The 18,449-nt window shown below is 45.7% G+C and overlaps 1 protein-coding gene across 1 annotated transcript in view; it reads left to right on the forward strand.

Annotated features, from left to right (window-relative positions):
- The window catches only part of LOC103676279 (60S ribosomal protein L32-like), a 55,513-nt gene extending 38,943 nt beyond the window's left edge, over nt 1–16,570 (forward strand). The window contains 3 exon segments of the mRNA XM_040645497.1: nt 15,878–15,891; nt 15,995–16,353; nt 16,356–16,570. Of these exon segments, the coding sequence (XP_040501431.1) occupies nt 15,878–15,891; nt 15,995–16,353; nt 16,356–16,570 (588 nt within the window).
- The last annotated feature ends 1,879 nt before the right edge of the window (nt 16,571–18,449 follow it).

The raw sequence follows: 18,449 nt of genomic DNA on the forward strand, positions 1-18,449 counted from the left end.
GACTTACAGCTCACAGTTTTAGAGGCTGGACACCCCAGATCAAGGTGCTGGCCGATTCAGTTCCCATGAGAGCTCACTTCCTGGCTTGTAGACAGCCACCTTCTCGTTGTCCTTGCATGATGGACAGAATGAGCTCTGGTCTCTCCTTAGCTTCCTATAAGGACAACATTTCCATCGTGGGGCTCCACCCTCATGGCCTCATCTGAACCGATCACCTCCCAAAGGCTTCACCTCCAAATACCATCACATTAGGAATTAGGCTTCAACACACAAGTTTTGGGGGACACAGATATTCAGTCTATAACACTACTGTTACCAGCCTACCCCAACATTAGCCTCAACTCTAGTCTTCCTACTGCTGCTAAAGACACAGTCTACTCTTACCACCTTCCCGCTCCGAGCATGTGTGGTAGATGGTTAGTGTCCCCAGGCATCACTTCTCCAGGGTACCGTTAGACATCCCTGCGGTGATTCCAGTAGCATGTGCAGAGTATGCGTCCCGCCTCATTGGCTTTGCTCCGACCAGTGGAAAGCTATAGGCTGGAATGCTGGAGGAGAGGCTAATGTGCTCCTGTGACTCGAGCTGGCCAAGTTCACTTCTGCCATCCAATGAGAGGAGCCAGCCCCGGCGGGCTACAGAATGAGAGCTCCACGTGAGAAGCAGACCCGAAACCACCCTACAGCCTGGGGGCACACTGAGCCCATTGTAGCAAAGTCCATGAGACATACTGGCTTTTAAAAGTGGGTAGCTGGAAGTTACCTAATTTCCATCAAGGTAGGAGTGTATAAGTAACCTATTAACCTATGCATAATAGTCACAGACTTTATACAATGCAAAGATGATTGTAATAACCTGGGATCTACTGAAAAGTACACCATTAAGTGGAACAGGTTATAAATTATATACTTCATACATAAGAGGCCACACATAGAAGAAAGGTTGGAAAGAAAAAAAATGCTAATAGCCATTGCATTTTTGAAGAAAAAGTATTTCACAATTTCTTCGTATTTGAGGCAACTTAATGGAGCAGAAAGAGCAAAGGTTTTGAAATCACGCAGTCCTGAGCTTGAATCCCCACTTAGCCAATCCTTAGCTCTATGATGTCAGAGGTTATTGAACTTCTCCAAGCTTCTGTGCTCTTATCTGTTTCCTTCTCTTTAGCCTGTTTATCTCAGAAATCTATTGAGTGGATAGACGAGAAAAATGTATGTAAAACACCTGTAGCTAGATGTTCTCTATTTTCTTCTTATTTTATCACTCGTTATTTTTTATAAAGAGAAAACAGAGGGAAGGAAAGGAAGGAAAGAAGGGGGGAGGGGAGGAAGGAAGGAAGGAAGGAAGGAAGGAAGGAAGGAAGGAAGGAAGGAGGGAAAGAAGGAAGAAAGGGAGGGCTTTTCTTCAAATGAAGTAAATCACGGTCCTTCCGAGAGGGAGTTACCAAGTGAACACCATTGCAAAGATACACCCTCTCTCTAAGCAATAATAGAAATACAGATTTTCTTTTGAATTGGAATGTCTGGTAGTGACAGCCAGTACTCTCTGTTTTTTAAAAGTTCCACAGGACTTGTGACTCGCCGTTGGGTGTCACTGATGGAAGCTCCGGAAGAACTAGTGTCACCTCGTGGGAAGCTTCAAGGCAGATTGACTGGTGGGTCCTGGGGTGTGTGGGTCTGCTTGTCATGCTTCCAGGTAGTTCCGGCTTCTGAGAAATGGCTGAGAAACCCGGCCAGTCTTGTCCACATGTCCATTTGTGAAAATGAAGACAAAAGGACAAGGAAGAGTAAATTAAGAGTGCTTTTGAAAGGCTCTGACCCCCATCCTGTCCTGTTTAAAGAACAAACCCAACAAAACAGATGGGCCGGGTTGGGTTTTTACCCTGGGAGCCGCCTCTTCTTCATTTCCTGTGCTCTGTGTGTAGACAGGACAGGATGTCATCGCACGAAGTAACCTATCAACCAGATGGTTCGTGATGGAGGTTTCTGATGTAGAAAGCTTCAGGGACCACGGGGCAAAATGTGAAATGAATTCCGGGTGAAGAGCTGTGGCCCAGAGCAAGTATGTGCGGATCAGGAGTGGAGTGGCCAGTACAGCTCCGCATATGGGCAGTGTCTGCTCGTCGTAGGGAATGGCGAGGTCCGTTTGCTGGTGAGCAGCCCCGAATAATAGCATTCGTCCGGGAAGGAAACGAGTGGGTGGCTCCAGCTGCCCTTGGAGGGAATCCCATTCGTCAGGCAGCTTGGGTGAAGCAGCCGGCACAGCTCTGGACGGTGCCTGTGAACGGGGACTTAGCAAACAGGCGGGCTGGAACACAGCCCCCAGCACAAAGCTGGCACGGAGGAAAATGTGGGTGATTCCCAGAGCAAAGGTATAAATCCCCAGTGAGCCAGAGACAGACCTGGTAAACAACAGATCTGGGGGATTTTACGCTCTGAATTTGTTTAGCGCCAGGAGTCCCTACCTGTTGGAAATCGTCAGAATTGTTACAACTGTAGAAAAGACATGTAGAATGTTTCAGGTTTCAAATTGCACAATTTCATATTTAGTGTTTCATATTTAATATGCTTAATATTTCGTGAAGTCTATTACATTGGAACATAGTCATAAAGGCAGGGATTTGACTCCTGATTCCTCTAAGTAAAATCACAGAAACATTGCGTTAGACGTGATGGCTTAAATAATAACACAGTAAGTACCCGGGAAACGTGATTAATTTATTAACTGTGTGCTAGAGGTTACAAAGATCATCAGATTCCTAGTCACTCAAATGGGTAAGCTGCCTTTATTCGACTATTTTAAGAATGAAAATCGCAAAAAGTAGTCAGTGGTTTGAGATAATAATGAACTCTGGAGAGAGATTTATCTCCTAAGCCTTAGTCCCCTGCCACAGTTCCCATCACTCGTGGAGAAACCGAAAGTATTCTGATCTTCCAGCACCTCCTCCGAGCCCCAATTCTGTTCTGGAGGTTGCTTTCTAAGTGAGACAAAGCCTTTTTATTCATCATTGGAGGGAATTATCGGTCTCCTTGGCTTGTTTTGCAACTCCCTTGAACACAAAAGTTGCTATGACATTTCTTATCACCCTTGCCCCTTGTGAATATTTATCTTTGGTTTTTAAGAAAGCATCGAAACCTCTCTGCAGAAAATTCTGACCTCACCATGCCTTTCAAAGCAGAGGCTTGAATCACGACTGAGGGTTGGCCACCTATCATTTCCACACCCCTCATTTGTTTTCTGTCTTCTCGGCTGAAAGTAAGCTTTATGAGTTCTGCAGAACATACCCTCTGATATAAATACACAGGCAACTTGGACCCAAAGTCTGACTGAGAGGAACGGGGAGTGGACGTCAACCAGAGCAAGTGGTCTTCAAGCATCCATTAGGCTGGGTCTACCCAGGAATGGAGACTGAGGAATACATAGCTTTGGGCTGCTGTTCTTGATGGTCTGGGTAAATCATCCTAGAAAATATCTGACTCTTTTATTTTTTCATTGTAGACAAATACTTGAGTTTGGAGGGAAAGTAAAGTATTGCTGATAAATGTCACTACTGAATGTTTCTACGTTTTCATCTTTCGTGCCCAGAATGGTCAAGTACCAAGTTGACCTCAGTGTTTTACCACGACTTCTTTCTTACTCTGATGAAACCACGTACCACACCTGCCTGCAGAGCCAGCGGTGTAGACCGTCTGTTCCTCTATGGGCCTGAGCCGCTTGTCTCTGTGGTCGTTGTGCTAACCTGCATGGAAGCCTGTGCGTCCTATCAGGGGAGCGGCATGGTGTCGGGATGAGGAGTCTTGTGTTCGAATACTGACTCGGCCAGTCTACTGCGTGCTCCTGGCAAAGCACCTTAATACGTCTCACCAGGTTTGTTTTTTTTGGTAGAGTAAGATGATGGGGTAAATGAGTTCTGATCTCTATCCATCCCTCTCTCCATCCTGTCCTCATGGAGTTTTTTAAGCAGCATGTACAAAGCATTTTTGGTAGCCCTTCTGACGTGCGGATAGCTATCGTCTTCGTCCGTCTAAACGCGCACGGATCGTGTGTGGTCCTGTGCGTTTCAGGCGTCAGGTATGGGATCTAGCGAACCTCCATGGTCATGTGCCCTCGCGTGTGCCGGGATCACGCTATTTACTGGGACGACTACATTTGCTCTGCTTCCGCAGTGTTGGGTCCAGCGGTGGGAGAGATACGTAGGCAAAAGGAAGTGCAAATAGGCAAAGAAGGGAGTTGACACCCAGCCTTCCACCTGATAATGTATTCGCTTTGTCTTCTGCCTGAGAGCTGTTTTCTTTCCTTAGAAATCATTTAAATCAGGCAAGAGAAGCAAGTCTGGCTTTATTTGCAAATTATATGGCCTATTCCTCTTTATTTTGCCTCGGACACTGTTCACACTGTATCGTTGTCCTTTGGTGCGGAAGCACACATCGAACTATTGGCGACAGGACCGTGTTCACAGGTGTGAGTGCCCCTCCTTGATGCCCGTTGGATGAATGATGCTGCTGATCAGCATTGTAGTTCCTCTTTAAATGACGGGAAGTCAGCGTTCGGAATTCCTAGTTTCACCCATGACTTTATCCAATGAAAACCAATTTTAAGGTGTCTATTTTCCAAACAAGGGAGTTTCTCTGTCTCACAGCATGAACAATGAAGCCACTTGTGTTTTGATCATCCCAAACATGCATTTTTTTTTAAAGATTTTATTTATTTATTCGACAGAGAGAGAGACAGCCAGCGAGAGAGGGAACACAAGCAGGGGGAGTGGGAGAGGAAGAAGCAGGCTCATAGGGGAAGAGCCTGATGTGGGACTCGATCCCGGAACGCTGGAATCATGCCCTGAGCCGAAGGCAGGAGCTTAACCGCTGTGCCACCCAGGCGCCCCACCAAACATGCATTTTCTGTACATAAATTTTATCTTTAAGAGTTTGACCTACTTCTGAAGCAAGGGCACTTTTATCCTGTGCTTCAAAGTTCTTTAAGGCCAGCTTTGGGGAGAAGAAATGCAAATGCACTGGGGCTCGAAGTCTGGATTTCAGCCCTGGTCCTATCGCTTCTGTTATTGCTTTTAGCTTCTTAGGGGTAGAGTGGAAGAAATTCTCCTCCTACCCAAAATACCTCACCTAATTTTTTGAGAATCAAATTTAAAAAATGTGCGAATGCTTTGAAAGCTATGAGGAGCTGCCTTGTTACAAATCCTCATTTGCAAATAAAATTCACCGTACAGGGGACATTCGTCCGTTGCATGCTGCAGGTACCGAGTTTGGCTTCTATATGTGAATGTGACCCTGAGATTGAGTCTTGTTATTCCTGTTATGGAACTGTGTTATAAACATACAGTGTGTTTATTCCAGAAATTTAATTTGTTATGAGATAAGTAACAGGACAAATATATTCCAAAGGCACCATTAATAAAGTATTTTTAGAACAACAGAGCAATTATTCTCGGATTTCTTTTAAGTGTGAAATTCTTTACTAGAATTCTGTTTAAGTGTATCCAGTGATATCCTAATGACATGCCAAGAAGGAGTGATCTGTATTCCACTCAAGGGCCTCAGTATCGATGACATCTATTCCCACTTCTGGCTAATAAGAAGGTGTCAACAAAATTGAATTCCAGTGGGCTTTCAGGTTAGCTACAAAAAAGCATTGCACACAACCCATAATACTTGAGTGACCATTTACTCAACAAATATTGGCCATCAGGTGTATTCCAGACTGAATTCAGGACCCAGAGATTCAAAAATAACATCCACACAGCCTTTGCCCTCCAGGAAAACTCTGTCTCCTGGGGAAGAGTAGATGAATAATATATAAATGAGCAAGAATGGCGCCATGTAGCAGACATCACGATTCAGGTGTGGGGAGAGGGGTGTGTGGGAGCAGTGAGGACAGCATTGTCCGTGCTCTTGAGTCCTTTTTATTTAAAGATTTTATTTATTCGAGAGAGAGAATGCAAGAGAGACAGAGCATGAGCGGAGAGGGAGGGGTAGAGAGAGAGGGAGAAGCAGGCTCTCCACTAAGCAATGAGTGGGGCTCGATCCCAGGACCCTGAGATCACGACCTGAGCTAAAGGCAGACGCTTAACCAACGGAGCCCCCTAGGCGTCCGCGTGCCCCTGAGTCTTGATAAAAATTGTCTTAAAAAGTGAACTCTCCAATGGACACGGACAGTGATGCTACCTCGTGTTACGTAGCTGCCAGCATAACTGGGGAGTCCTCAGCAAGCATCCTCTCCGACGTTAGCAGGAACTGCTCGCGAGCAGCTATGCGCACCTGCTTGAATGATTTTAAGCCAAGGGGAAATGGGGTTGGGTGTTGGTGACTGTAAGATATATCTTAAAGCTCATGGCAGCATTTCAGAAAACTATTCAAAATACACTCTGTTACGTGGGGGTCACCAGGTGATGTATGGAAGTGTTGAATCACTATATTGTACACCTAAACTATATAAGACTGCATGTTAACTAACTGGAATTGAAGTAAAAAACTTTAAAAAAGACAAAAAAATACAGTCTGTTCTCATTGGCTGCTTCTCTTCCTCCCACCCCACCTAGACCTCTGTGGAGTGAGTTTTGAGTTTTCTTAGAGTGCCGTCCTATTTGATCGTAGGGTGCATTGAAGAATAACAAGGAAATCCCCACTTCAGATGATTGAGTCATGACTCTCTGAGTTCAGAATAGAGCTGTTTAGACCTCAGTGTTGCCCTGAGAAGGAATCTCCTTTGCAGCAACACTACTCACCCCAACTTCTATCTCAGTAAGTGGTGAGGGCATTATATGCCTCACAAGGCCCCACAGAGCATCCGCTCTCTCTTCTAAATAGCATCTCTCAAAGTATTGAGGACAATAGGTCTACTCTAACCTTTTCTTCCCCGAACCAAAGATCCCCAGTTTCTTCAACTTATTTGTCTAGTGACTTTGATTTACATTCTTTTTAGCCATCACAGTATTTTTTAATATGTTCTTTTTTGTGTCATTTTTTAGTAGTCTATTTAAGTAATGTCTACAGCCAAAATGGGGCTCAAAGTCACAACCCTGAGATCAAGCATCACATGCTCTTCTGACTGAGTCAGCCAGGAGCCCCAATATGTTCTTCTAAACTTCCTAATATTTCTCTTAAAATGCAGTCTATTAATTAAGAATATCAGATGTAAATGATGGAAACCCAATTCAAATTGATAGAAGTAAATAAGAGCCAAACAAAAACTGGGGCGGGGGACACACTAATTCATGAAGCTTCAGAAGCCAAGAGTGCAGCAGTCTTTGGCTATGAGTAAATCCACGTGCTCTAAGGACGCCATCAGGAATCGATCAGACTGTGTTTCCTGTGTCGATTGATTCTCAGGTAGGCTGTCTCCAAGCAGTAAAAAGATGGCTTCCAGGAGGTGGAGACCAGCATTTGGCAACCCCCAGACAGAACACCTGTTTTGTACGAGTTTCAGCAAAGGCTTGGGATTGAGTTGAATTACAATGGATTGGGTCATTTACCCAAGAAAATGAGGCTTGAGTCACATGCCTACTCTTGGAAATGAGTTGGAATGAAATCTAAAGCACATGGATTGACAGTTCAGAAAGAGTAGCTTTGATTGCTGGAAGAAGGGAGATGAATGGTCATGAGGGCAGAAGCAACCCATGTCCGCCACATACAGCACTGCGGCCTTGATCTCATCTCTGCGAACTAACGCCAGCAAATGTGCTACAAAGAAGCATAAATGAAGCTCAGGGTGGTGGCAACTCTTCCAGAATTCTAATTCCACTAATCCCGCTTACCTTATAGTCATCAAAATCCCTACCTTGGCAAAGAGCTAACTTCTTTTATCCCTTTGGAAAGAATGGTACACAATTGATGAGTAATAAACATGGCAGAAATGGAAAGGAAGGGGCGCCTGGGTGGTGCAGTCGTTAAGCGTCTGCCTTCAGCTCAGGGGCGTTATGGGATCGAGCCCCACATCAGGCTCCTCCTCTAGGAGCCTGCTTCTTCCTCTCCCACTCCCCCTGCTTGTGTTCCCTCTCTTGCTGTCTCTGTCTGTACGCCTGGGTGCACAGCGGTTAAAGCGTCTGCCTTCGGCTCAGGTCATGATCCCAGGGTCCTGGGATGGAGCCCCGCATCAGACTCCCTGCTCAGCAGGAGTCTGCTTCTCCCTCTCCTTCTGCCCCTTCCCCTCTGCTCATGCTCTGTCTCTCACTTTCTCTCTCTCAAAAAACTAAATAAAATCTAAAAAAAAAAAAAAAAGAAAGAAATGGAGGTAAAGCAGCAGCTGCCATGTCTGATGTATTTAATCCTAACTTGAAGGTTTTGAAAGGATGAGCTTTATCTTCCATTGGTCCTGGCATTCAACAATCCCTTTCTATCTTTAACCACGTTTTATTAAAAAACATTTAAATCTTGAAATCAGAATTCCATCATTAACTTCCAGGTTTAACTAAAACTGATAATTACATTTAATTATATTTTATCTGCTTGTTTAATTTTTTAATGTTTCCCTTCTTTCCTGGACCTGTTAGCCTTCTTCAAACTTCTTCCCCCTTTACCTTGGGTAATATGGTTATTTCCAATGGTTCTTCTCCATGCAAGGTATTATGGAAAAGTTCATTTTCGGCCTATGGACATCATTTTTTATTTTGTTTCCAGGTCGAGTGGCCATGAGCACAAAAAGGAAAATGAAAGCTACCCAAATATCAACCAAGAGAAAAGAGGCTGAGCCTGTGCATACAGGTACTCGGGCAACCAACCTCACAGAGGGTGAGCAGAGACCATTGACCACACTTCCAAGTTGGAAGATTCTCGGTACATTAATTGAGAATTTACAGCAACAGAAATTGTGGCTAAAGTGAGTTTACCTGTCTATTACCTGTAACCAAAGGATTTCCTAAATGAGTTAAAAATAAATCAAAGCTAGGAACATATTTCAACTATTCAGAGAGCAAACTGTTCTCGAGTATACAATGCTATCGATGACCCGTTTAGAAATAATTGAAAGGCTCCACAGGACTAAGCTCCGTCTTTTCTTAAAACATGAATAAAGGAGCTCTTTGTCCCCAGATAACAGACTTCATCCTCTGTTCCTTCTTACCTGGCATATGATGTGACAGTTCTTCCAAGTAGCTTCTGAGAATATAATTCTGCTACTGATGGGCTTTTCCAGGCATCCCACTTGGAGCAGAACCTCCCACGGCTTCTGCGAGAAGTCAGGGAGCCTTGTTAGATGATGATGAATGGGCCTGGTAAAGGTCCCGGTCACAGGTGACTGGTTACTCCGACGCCGATGCCCAGGGAAACAGAAGGCTATTGAAAATCACATCCATCTCCAGACTTCCAGAGCCTTGACTTTCCTTCACTTCTCTTTCTATCAATCCTCTTCTTACCTATTTCTGTCTTCAATTTCTTTCTTCTACCATTTCCTCCTAACTGGCTTTTAAGCACAATAACATGGAACGAAAGTGACTGTAAAAATCCGTTATATGGATTGAATACATTTTGCATTACCTGCTTTGATTTTAAACTTCAGTTTAATTTAATATTTAAGTACAGTTCAGAAAAACTGCGTGTGTTTGCATCTTAGTTAATTTTTCTCCTGTGGGTGGGTGATTTTCAGGCTGAGCAAGTTCCTTAAAATCACCAACGTTCATCGCTTAGACTGGTTACATTTACTGTATGTGTCTGAAAATAGCAGCATGGATTTCTTTACGTAACTTACCATTCAGGCCTCAGATGAGCTCGGGCTGGCTTTCTTCCATGTTCACCTCCAGTTCTATGATCAGTTTGACGGGAGAGGCGGAATAAACTTGATCAGATTATCAAAATCTTCCCCAACGTAATCCAAAATGGAACAGAATCCTATCCCCGTGACTGACGGAGACCAGGTGTGAGACAAAACATTTGCTAAAGGTTAGAACAGTTTTCAAATGTTTGTTTGAGGCTACGAAACTCAAAGAAATCTTATCTGGCAGCATCCGTATCAAGTACACAGGAGAGCAGTCGTGTGGATTAAAGCAGGGTCGGTGAGGGAGGGGGTTGCGGGCAGGACCCAACTAGCTCGTCCTCCCCTCCCCACCTGCCCCCTCCCTCCACGCAAGTCCCCATACAATCCCCGAGGCATTGCCTTGGGAAGCCAGAGAGCCCTTGCAGAAGGGTCAGTGAAGACTTAGGTGGTGGGAGGTGAAGCACGATGAAGCTGGAAAATGTCGCCTGAGCCCAAGCTTTGCCTTCACGTCATTCACAGGAAGGACCAAAGCAGAGGTCCTCCACTTGGAAGATGCATGCAAAGCTCACTGTGAGCTCCTAGTGAGCAATGCACCCCTGGGGCCCAGTTCCTAAGGCTGTGGTTTGCTTGGAGGCTGCACGGTCGTGACTCCTGAACTGCTACTGGGCGGGTGCGACCGACGCTGCATTGTCAGAGAAACGCTGCTCCGAAGTTTCTCGGTCCTCTGAGTGACCTCTTTCACTAGGGACAGCATCTTTGGTTCCGTGGGTTCTTTTTCTCTTTTCAGGCTTTTGAGTGCTATTGTCCTTGACGCGCTGTTCACCCTGACCTGCAAATGCACACAGAGACACAAACACAGCCATAGTCGTGTCTCTCTTGAGCGCTGGTCCCAACCGGCCATGGGTCTCAGCCTGTTGCGAACTACACACACGCGAGAACGCTAATAGGAGGGTGTTCCGTGTCACCATCCTGACCCTGCTCAACTGTACCCCGACTTACCAGTTCCTTGGAGGGAGGGTACAGTATTCTTTCCCATACACGAGTGGGTTGGATTGAATTTACACACACTTGCCTTAAGGAATGTGCTTTCATTTTCAGCTACAAATATGAAATGCCTATCCAACAGTTGTCCAAAGAAAAACTAGCTAAAATGCTGCCAGTTTGCTGTTGTCAAACCATCCCATGCTAAGAATACCTCAGGTTCCTGCAGAGAGAGTCATTGTTCTCGATGTCTGTGTAGCTGTTCTATGCAGACCAAAGAAAGACCAATCAACGTCCAGGGGAGGGCGATTGGGTCTGTAAGGTCAACCTTTGGTACATGCGTGGTGAATTATTTTGAGTCATTGAAGTTCTGTTGAAACATTTAATTGGAGTGTTAACCATGACTGGTTCCATCTAAAGCTAGAAATGACTGCATACAAACCATATTTTCCAGAAAGACATCACTGCGTGAGCTATGAGTCAAAATCTCTATAAATCAGAAGGATCCGCTTAATTAAAATCTTCTCTTCTTTTTGGGTATTTAAACTATGGGAAGGTAAAATCACAATAGGATTTTAATATAGCAAGGTATTTTCTCAAAAAGAAATAAAAAAGATTTTCTTCAATTTTGCTAATCTATTGGAACATTCTCGTTAGCCAGTAAAAACCAGTCTATTTATGGATTTTGGTTCCACTGGAAATGTACTTCAGTCCCTAAAGCATAGGCAGAATTAAGTGTCAGTAACTCAGCCTCTCTAATCTTTGCTGGGTGCATTTGCGTCCAACGTAGCTTTGCTTTTCTTGAAGACTTGAATCTTTTAGCGTAATTTTAGGTTCCCAGGAAAATTAAGGGAAGGGTACAGAGATTCCCCTCCCACCCCACCCCCACACAGACACAGCCTCCCTCGCTATCCACACGCGCACCAGAGTGGTACTTTTGATACAGTCGATGAATGTACATTGACTCATGATTATCATCACCCAAAGACCATACTTGATATAAGGGTTCACTCTTGGCGTTGGACATTTTTTGGGTTTGGACAAAATGTATAACGATGTGTCTGTACTTACGGCACCATAATATCAGAGTAATTTCACTGCCCTAGAAATCCTTTCTGCTCCACCTCTCCCTCCCTCCCTCCTCCAACCCCTGGTAACTACTCGTCTTTTTACTGTCTTTATAGTTCTGCCTTTTCCAGAAGGCCATAGACTTGGGATCACATAGTATGCAGCCTTTTCAGTTTGGCTCTTCTCCTCGGTACTATGCATTTAACATTCCTCCATGTCTCTTTGGCTTGATAGCTCATTTCTTTTTAGTGCTGAATAATACTCTGTTATATGGATATATCGTAGTTTCTTTACCCACCTGCTGAAGGGCATCTTGCTGCTTCCACGATTTGGAAATTATGGGAAAAAAAACCCTGCTATATCACGTGCTTTTTGTGCGGACATCAGTGTTCAGCTTCTTTGGGTAAATACCAAGGAGAACGGTTGCTGGATCGCATGGCAAAAATGTGTAGTTTAGGGATAAACCGCCAAACTGTGCTCCTGGGGAGACGCACCATTTTTCATTCTCCATCTACCCTGGAAACTAACACTTGCTCTCGGGGCTGGGACCCAAATGCTGCTGTCCGTTCTGTTGGCGGCTGAGTCTTGGGCTGTGTGTTAATATGCAGACCGTTACCGCTTTGCCGATGAGACGGGCCACCGAGGATCGATACGTCTTCGTGCCTGTCGACCCTGCACACCCCAGAGGAAATCTGCAGGCCCCACCGGCTGTGTGACCGTGTGGGCTTCTTCGTTCCTTATTTTGCGTGACAGAACCTCAGCTTCGAGATACGCTTTCCCTTTTGTGTTTCCCTGCCTCTCTTTTTTTTTCTTTCTTTCTTTTTTTTTTTTTGCAAAGAAGAGAAGTGAAAATATAAAAATGCCTCATTGCTTTAACCCCAGTGCCTGCGGGGTGGCTGGTGCAGGCGGAATGCTGAGCACAGCTGCTCAGGGTGACTGCCTCTTAGCAGCTGAGTGTCGGTGCTGCTGTGCGATGTAGGGCCCGGTACCCGATTCGCTCAGAGCCAAGGGAAGGAGAAGGAAAGAGAGACAATGTGAAGTGGGGAGGAAGGCGGTGTTTATGTTGATCTGATTCTTCGCGGCTCTCTTGTTAACTTTATCACTGTTATTACTCCTAACAGGGTTAGCTTCTTTGCACTCTGTTTATAGATGCAGCGACACGCCATTCGGGGTAATAGTGGGGGGCACGCGGGCTTGCTAACCCGGTGGCCCCAGCTGGCACACCGATCTCTTAATTATACACCGAGCCTTTCGGAGACAAAAGCTGGTTTGACTGCAGAACGTATCCGCTAGACATTTTACCAATGACAGGGCGCTCTTTCTTCTTCTTCGTGAGGCCAGCGCATCTTTAATTAGAGTTTTCCTAAAATGTCTTTCACGCATTAAGATCCTTCTTATATAAAGGTGACAAACGCAAACCATCTTGTGATGTTTCTCCCATGAGTTCCTACCCCGATCTGAAGTTCAGAGCAAATAAAACCAAGAGGACAGCAATTAGTGGAGGCCCCTGGGGTCCAGCCCTCCCTCCTCTCTCATCCTTACTAGCGATTTCCACAGGGAGTGTCAGTGGCCTGCAGACTCATCAGCGGTCCAGGCAAGAACACCTCCCCTCCTTCGGCCAAACCCTGCCCGCACCCATTGTTGCAGTAAAGTTTGGGGGTGGCATTATGTTCTTCTTCTTCTTCTTCTTCTTTTTTTTAAGTAAGTTAAGGTAGGAAATGTCAATATTGCTTTTAAGGACATTTTTTCCCCCTGCCTCTGATGTGATTTTCATGGCATGGGGCAAGGAGAGTCAGAAGTGAGCTGCTGTTTTCCAAGCACAGGCTCCTGGCCCAGTAGGAGTATTCAGACAGGTGTATTTGGGCAGATTGGGATTCAGTTCAAGATGTTGTGTCAAGAAGCAGCTGGTGAAGGGCATCTCGGCTCCTTCCACAATTTAGCTATTGGTCCATATATACAATGGAATATTACTCAGCCATCAAAAAGAATGATTTTGCAACATTTGCATCAACATGAATGGAACTGGAGGAGATAATGCTAAGCGAAATAAGTCAAGTAGGGAAAGACAATTATCATATGGTTTCACTCATTTATGGAACATAAGAAGTAGGAAGATCAGTAGGAGAAGGAAGGGAAGAATGAAGGGGGGGTAAATAGAAGGGGGAATGAACCATGAGAGACTATGGACTCTGGGAAACAAACTGAGGGCTTCAGAGGGGAGGGGTTGGGGGAATGGGATAAGCTGGTGATGGGTAGTAAGGAGGGCACATATTGCATGGTGCACTGGGTGTTATACGCAAACAATGAATCATGGAACTTTACATCAAAATCTAGGAATGTACTGTATGGTGACTAACATGATAAAAAATTATTATTAAAAAAAAAAAAGAAGCAGCTGGGATCCCAGACAGCCTAGGATCTGGCATTCTCGTGGCTTTAAGATGTTAGCATGGGCTGGGTCAGGCCACAGCGGAGTTGTCATTGGTAGTGACAGCCACACAGACTTCTGAGCTCCTTGGAATTCTTGGGAGACAAAGAGAGAGCTGTATTCATGGCCTGAGAGGTGTAATGCACTCAGGGAAACCACTAAGTGGTTTCTAAACTCTGTTGATAAATCTGCAGTGCCTTCCAGAATTTAGTCTTTAAAGTACTCAGGTGTCCAGTTAACCTTGAATAATAATTCTGGAAGGCTGGATTGTGGCAGGAGGCAGGGATGTTAACTTTATAACAGAATGTGGATTTTACTCTGGGTGCGAAAAGTAGGGCATTCAATATTACTTTAATTTATTCCTAAGCATGCACGTATGGTGGATAATTAAAGATATTTTATGATGTTTTCACATTTGTGACCACTCACATAGAGCTGAATCTGTAAGGTGTGGCAGTGCAGGGATCATTGTAACTCACTACTCATCTTGAGTTACTTCCTGTCCCGCTCCATTCAGGAAGGCATGAGAAAGTACCAGACACTGGGGGCACTGATGTCTCACAGCTTGGGAGCCTGGAGGTCCACAGTCCAGGCACCTGCAGATGTCATGTCTGGCAAGAACACACTTTCTGGTTCAAACCCCGCTGACTTCTTGCTGTGTCCTCACATGGGGGAAGGGGCGAGGGGGCTTCCTGGGGTCTGTTTTGTAAGGACACTCATCCCATCATGGGGGCTCCACCCTCAAGACCTCGTCATCCCTGCAAAGTCCCATCTCCTGAGAGCATCACTCTAGGTGTCAATGTGGATATTGGCAGGGACACAAACAGGTAGTCCTAACACCACATTCACTGAAGAATAGAATTGAGTAGAAGGTTGGTCTATTGAACCTTATTCGAATGAATACATCATTCAGAATCTAGTCTGGAGCACATGGAGTGATGAGCTGTGTGTGAGGAGCGGTTGCCCGTGGCTTGACACCTGCATTGCTCGGGCTGTCCCAGGTCAGGCTCCCTGGGACCCAACGCTGAGACAGCATTTGGAGTGCACAGTGTGTATGAGGTGTCAGCGCCTGTGAAGGAAAGGAGCGGGGGCCGGGAGTGAGACTGCCGTGCGTCCTGGACTGGGATGAAATGGTGAGTCGGCAGCTGCCTGTTGGTACCACCCTTTCCTGGAAGGGGCATCCGGGTGTGGCAACTCTGCGTCTACCACAGTAAATAAGGACTGGACAAGGCAGGAGGTAAGGAGGAGCTTGGCGGTCTCTGGGGCAGATGAGGTGTTTACTCGGGCCAGGTAGGGAGACCAGAATGGCATGGAGCTATGATAGTTTAGTATCAGGTGGATTGTGTTTGGAGAAATTTAGGTTCAAATCTCTCAAGAGAGGCAGGGTCCATCGAATCAGCGTGAGACCCCCTCTGCAGACCTGAGGTCCAGAGACTGGGTGGACAGGGCAGGCATCCTCACTCTCAGAAGGTCACCAGACATCCTAGACTTCCCAACTCTTGTTCGAACCTCATCTTTTCTCTTGGGTTGCTAGAAGGGATGCTGGAGAGGTCTCTCTGCTTCCAGTCTTATCCTCCCTGAGAGCATTCTCCATCTTACAGCCAAAATGACCTCTCCGCATCATCTGATGACATGTCCTCCTAGTCTCCTTTAATGTAGACCTTTCACCACTTCCTCCTTTTTTCTTTTCATGGCACTAACAGGTTGGAGAAACCAGGTGAGTTGTCCTGGAAAAGCCCCACACTCTAGCTATCTCTGTTTGTGGACTTTAATTGTTCCTTTGCCCCAATATTCCCATATTCGGCTTACCTCTCCTTCAGATTCCACACAGGAATCTCCCTGGTGGCCCGTCCTACCCAGAAGCAGGCACGGAAGGGGACTGTGTGGAGTGTAGCTCAGCCTGGACTAGGGGACACCTTAGAAAGATACCAGCCCTCTCTCCCTCAGCGCTGGCTGCGGACGCGGCAGCCACACCTTCTGCTCGTCATCACAGCCACTCTCAGACCTCTGGTGAAGCCCGAGATCATTAGAGAGAGGACCAAGAAGTTCATCCTGCACCAGTCAGACCAGTATGTCAAAATTAAGCTCAACTGGCAGAAACCCAGAGGCATTTACAGTAGGGCAGGCAGAAGACTCAAGGACCAGATCTTGATGCCCAGCATTGGTTATGGGGGCAACAAGAAACCAAGCACGTGCTGGCTGGTGGCTTCTGGAAGTTCCTAGTCCACAATGTCAAGGAGCTTGAAGTGCTGTTAATGTACAACAAATCTCACTGTGCAGAGATTACTCCCAACGTCTCCTTCAAGAACCGCAAAGCCATTGTGGAAAGAGCAGCGCAGGGGGCCATCAGAGTCACCAATCCCAATGCCAGCCTGAGCAGTGAAGAAAATGAATAGACAGCTTAGGTGTACATCGTATTTGTGCTAATAAAACCATAAAACTGAAGAAAAAGAAAAGAAGAGAGTCACCTAGAGTTGACCTTGGTCTACTCATTAATGAAGAAAGGGATCATGGGTTGGCGGCAGAGCACAGAAAAGGGGCAGCGCTTCAGGAATAATTATCCTAGACCTGCCTGGCAGCATCAGGTTCATTAAGACCCATCTCCGGGCTTTCTGCTCCATCCTCAAGGCCACTCCACGGTCTGAAAAAGCTACTAGAGCACAGACCTTCCTTTCTGGAGGTCGGGAGTACACAAAAATGGACATCCAATGTGAATCGGACACCCGTGATGAGTCTTCCAGAAGCTGCACCCAAGACTTCCTCTTGCATCTCTTGGTCACTGTGACTTACGGTGGCCATATATTTTCATTGTCCAAACTGGGACGCTTTCGAAAGTGCCACGTGCAACATTATTGATAATTGCATCAGCTTATCAGGCTGGAAAAGATACTATTGCAGGCAAACCTGAAACTGTGGCTAACATCAACCCTAGGAAGGCGGAGTATATAGTCTTTGAATTGAGTGCTTTGCTGTCCCAAATAAACCATGTCCTTTATGAGTAATGGGGGAGGTAAAATGGCCATTGGCTGGGTGACAGGCAGTTCTACCACAAAGCCCACCTCCAGCAAAATGTTTCCTATAGATGACTGAAAACCAGCTACTTAGTGTCATTCATTTGTGCCTTTTCTCTTTCCCTGTTAAGTAAACAGCACAGTCAGTCTCTAACACTTTAGTGGGAATAATTAGGGCAGAACATAGTCTACTGTCAGTAGCATGGAGAAGGCTAGCCTGAAAACATGGCCTTTAGAGGGATCCGAGAGATGGGGGGACTTTTCCTGTTGAAAACTTAAGGTGTGGGTGGTAGGAGGCCTTGGTCAAGGATACCCAAATGGAGGAGAGGATGAATAGTGTTATCTACACATTTGCTTATAACTGCGTTCCTCCACCCCCAGCTGATTTTGTGGGGAGGAGACCGAGGCTGCTAATTTGGGACTAAGCTAATCTGACAGCAACTACTGTACAGACATTTAGGATATTAGTTTAATAGGAGCGCCATGCAGAACATTGATAGCCATACTTGGAAATAATGAATCAATCTGTTGGATCTGTCTCCAATTAGAAATGATTATTACCCAGCTTGTCTTTTCGCCTGCTCATTAGGAGAAGTGGATGCCCTCTGGAGTGGACAGCTCAGGGTCAAAAGCGTGAAAGGCAGCATGTGAAGTGCATCTTGGTAAAGGACAGGACCTCGTGTTTCCGCATGGTGGAGAATGCTCGGCTCCCGGCACTGGGAGCTCCACTTGCCCGAGTGCTTGAGCAGACACTTAAGACCTAAACTCTCTGTAGTCCAGCAATTGGATAGGAGCAATTAGCGAAGAGGGTTTCTGACTAATTCAGTATTTCAAGGACAGACCCTGTAACTCCCGATGAAGTCAAGACACAGCATGTGGCATCAGGTATGACCTATTCTGACCAAGACAGTGAACCTCAATCTGATGAAGGCCTTAGAGTGACTTGAGTTTACGGGAATATTGGGGCCAAGGGACAATTAATATCCACCTCGAGGAAACAAACAGACCAATGTGGAGTGTGGGCTTTCCCAGGACAGCTCACCTGTTTCCTCAACATGTCAGTGCCCTGGGAAGAAGAAAGGGGGCTGGTGGAAGGTGGAAGGAACCAGAGAACCACGGCAACCAGTGAACACGTGGGGTGTGCAGGAGAAACTCTAATAAAACATTGTCCAGGCCACCCTTGAACCTGGAATATGGATTCTCTGTCAGCTCTCACCCAGGAATTATTGCTAATTTTGTTAGGTATAAAAATAGCATTGTGTTC

This window comes from Ursus maritimus, unplaced genomic scaffold (genome assembly GCF_017311325.1).
Source record: "Ursus maritimus isolate PB19 unplaced genomic scaffold, ASM1731132v1 scaffold_31, whole genome shotgun sequence".
In the NCBI taxonomy this organism is placed as follows: domain Eukaryota; kingdom Metazoa; phylum Chordata; class Mammalia; order Carnivora; family Ursidae; genus Ursus; species Ursus maritimus.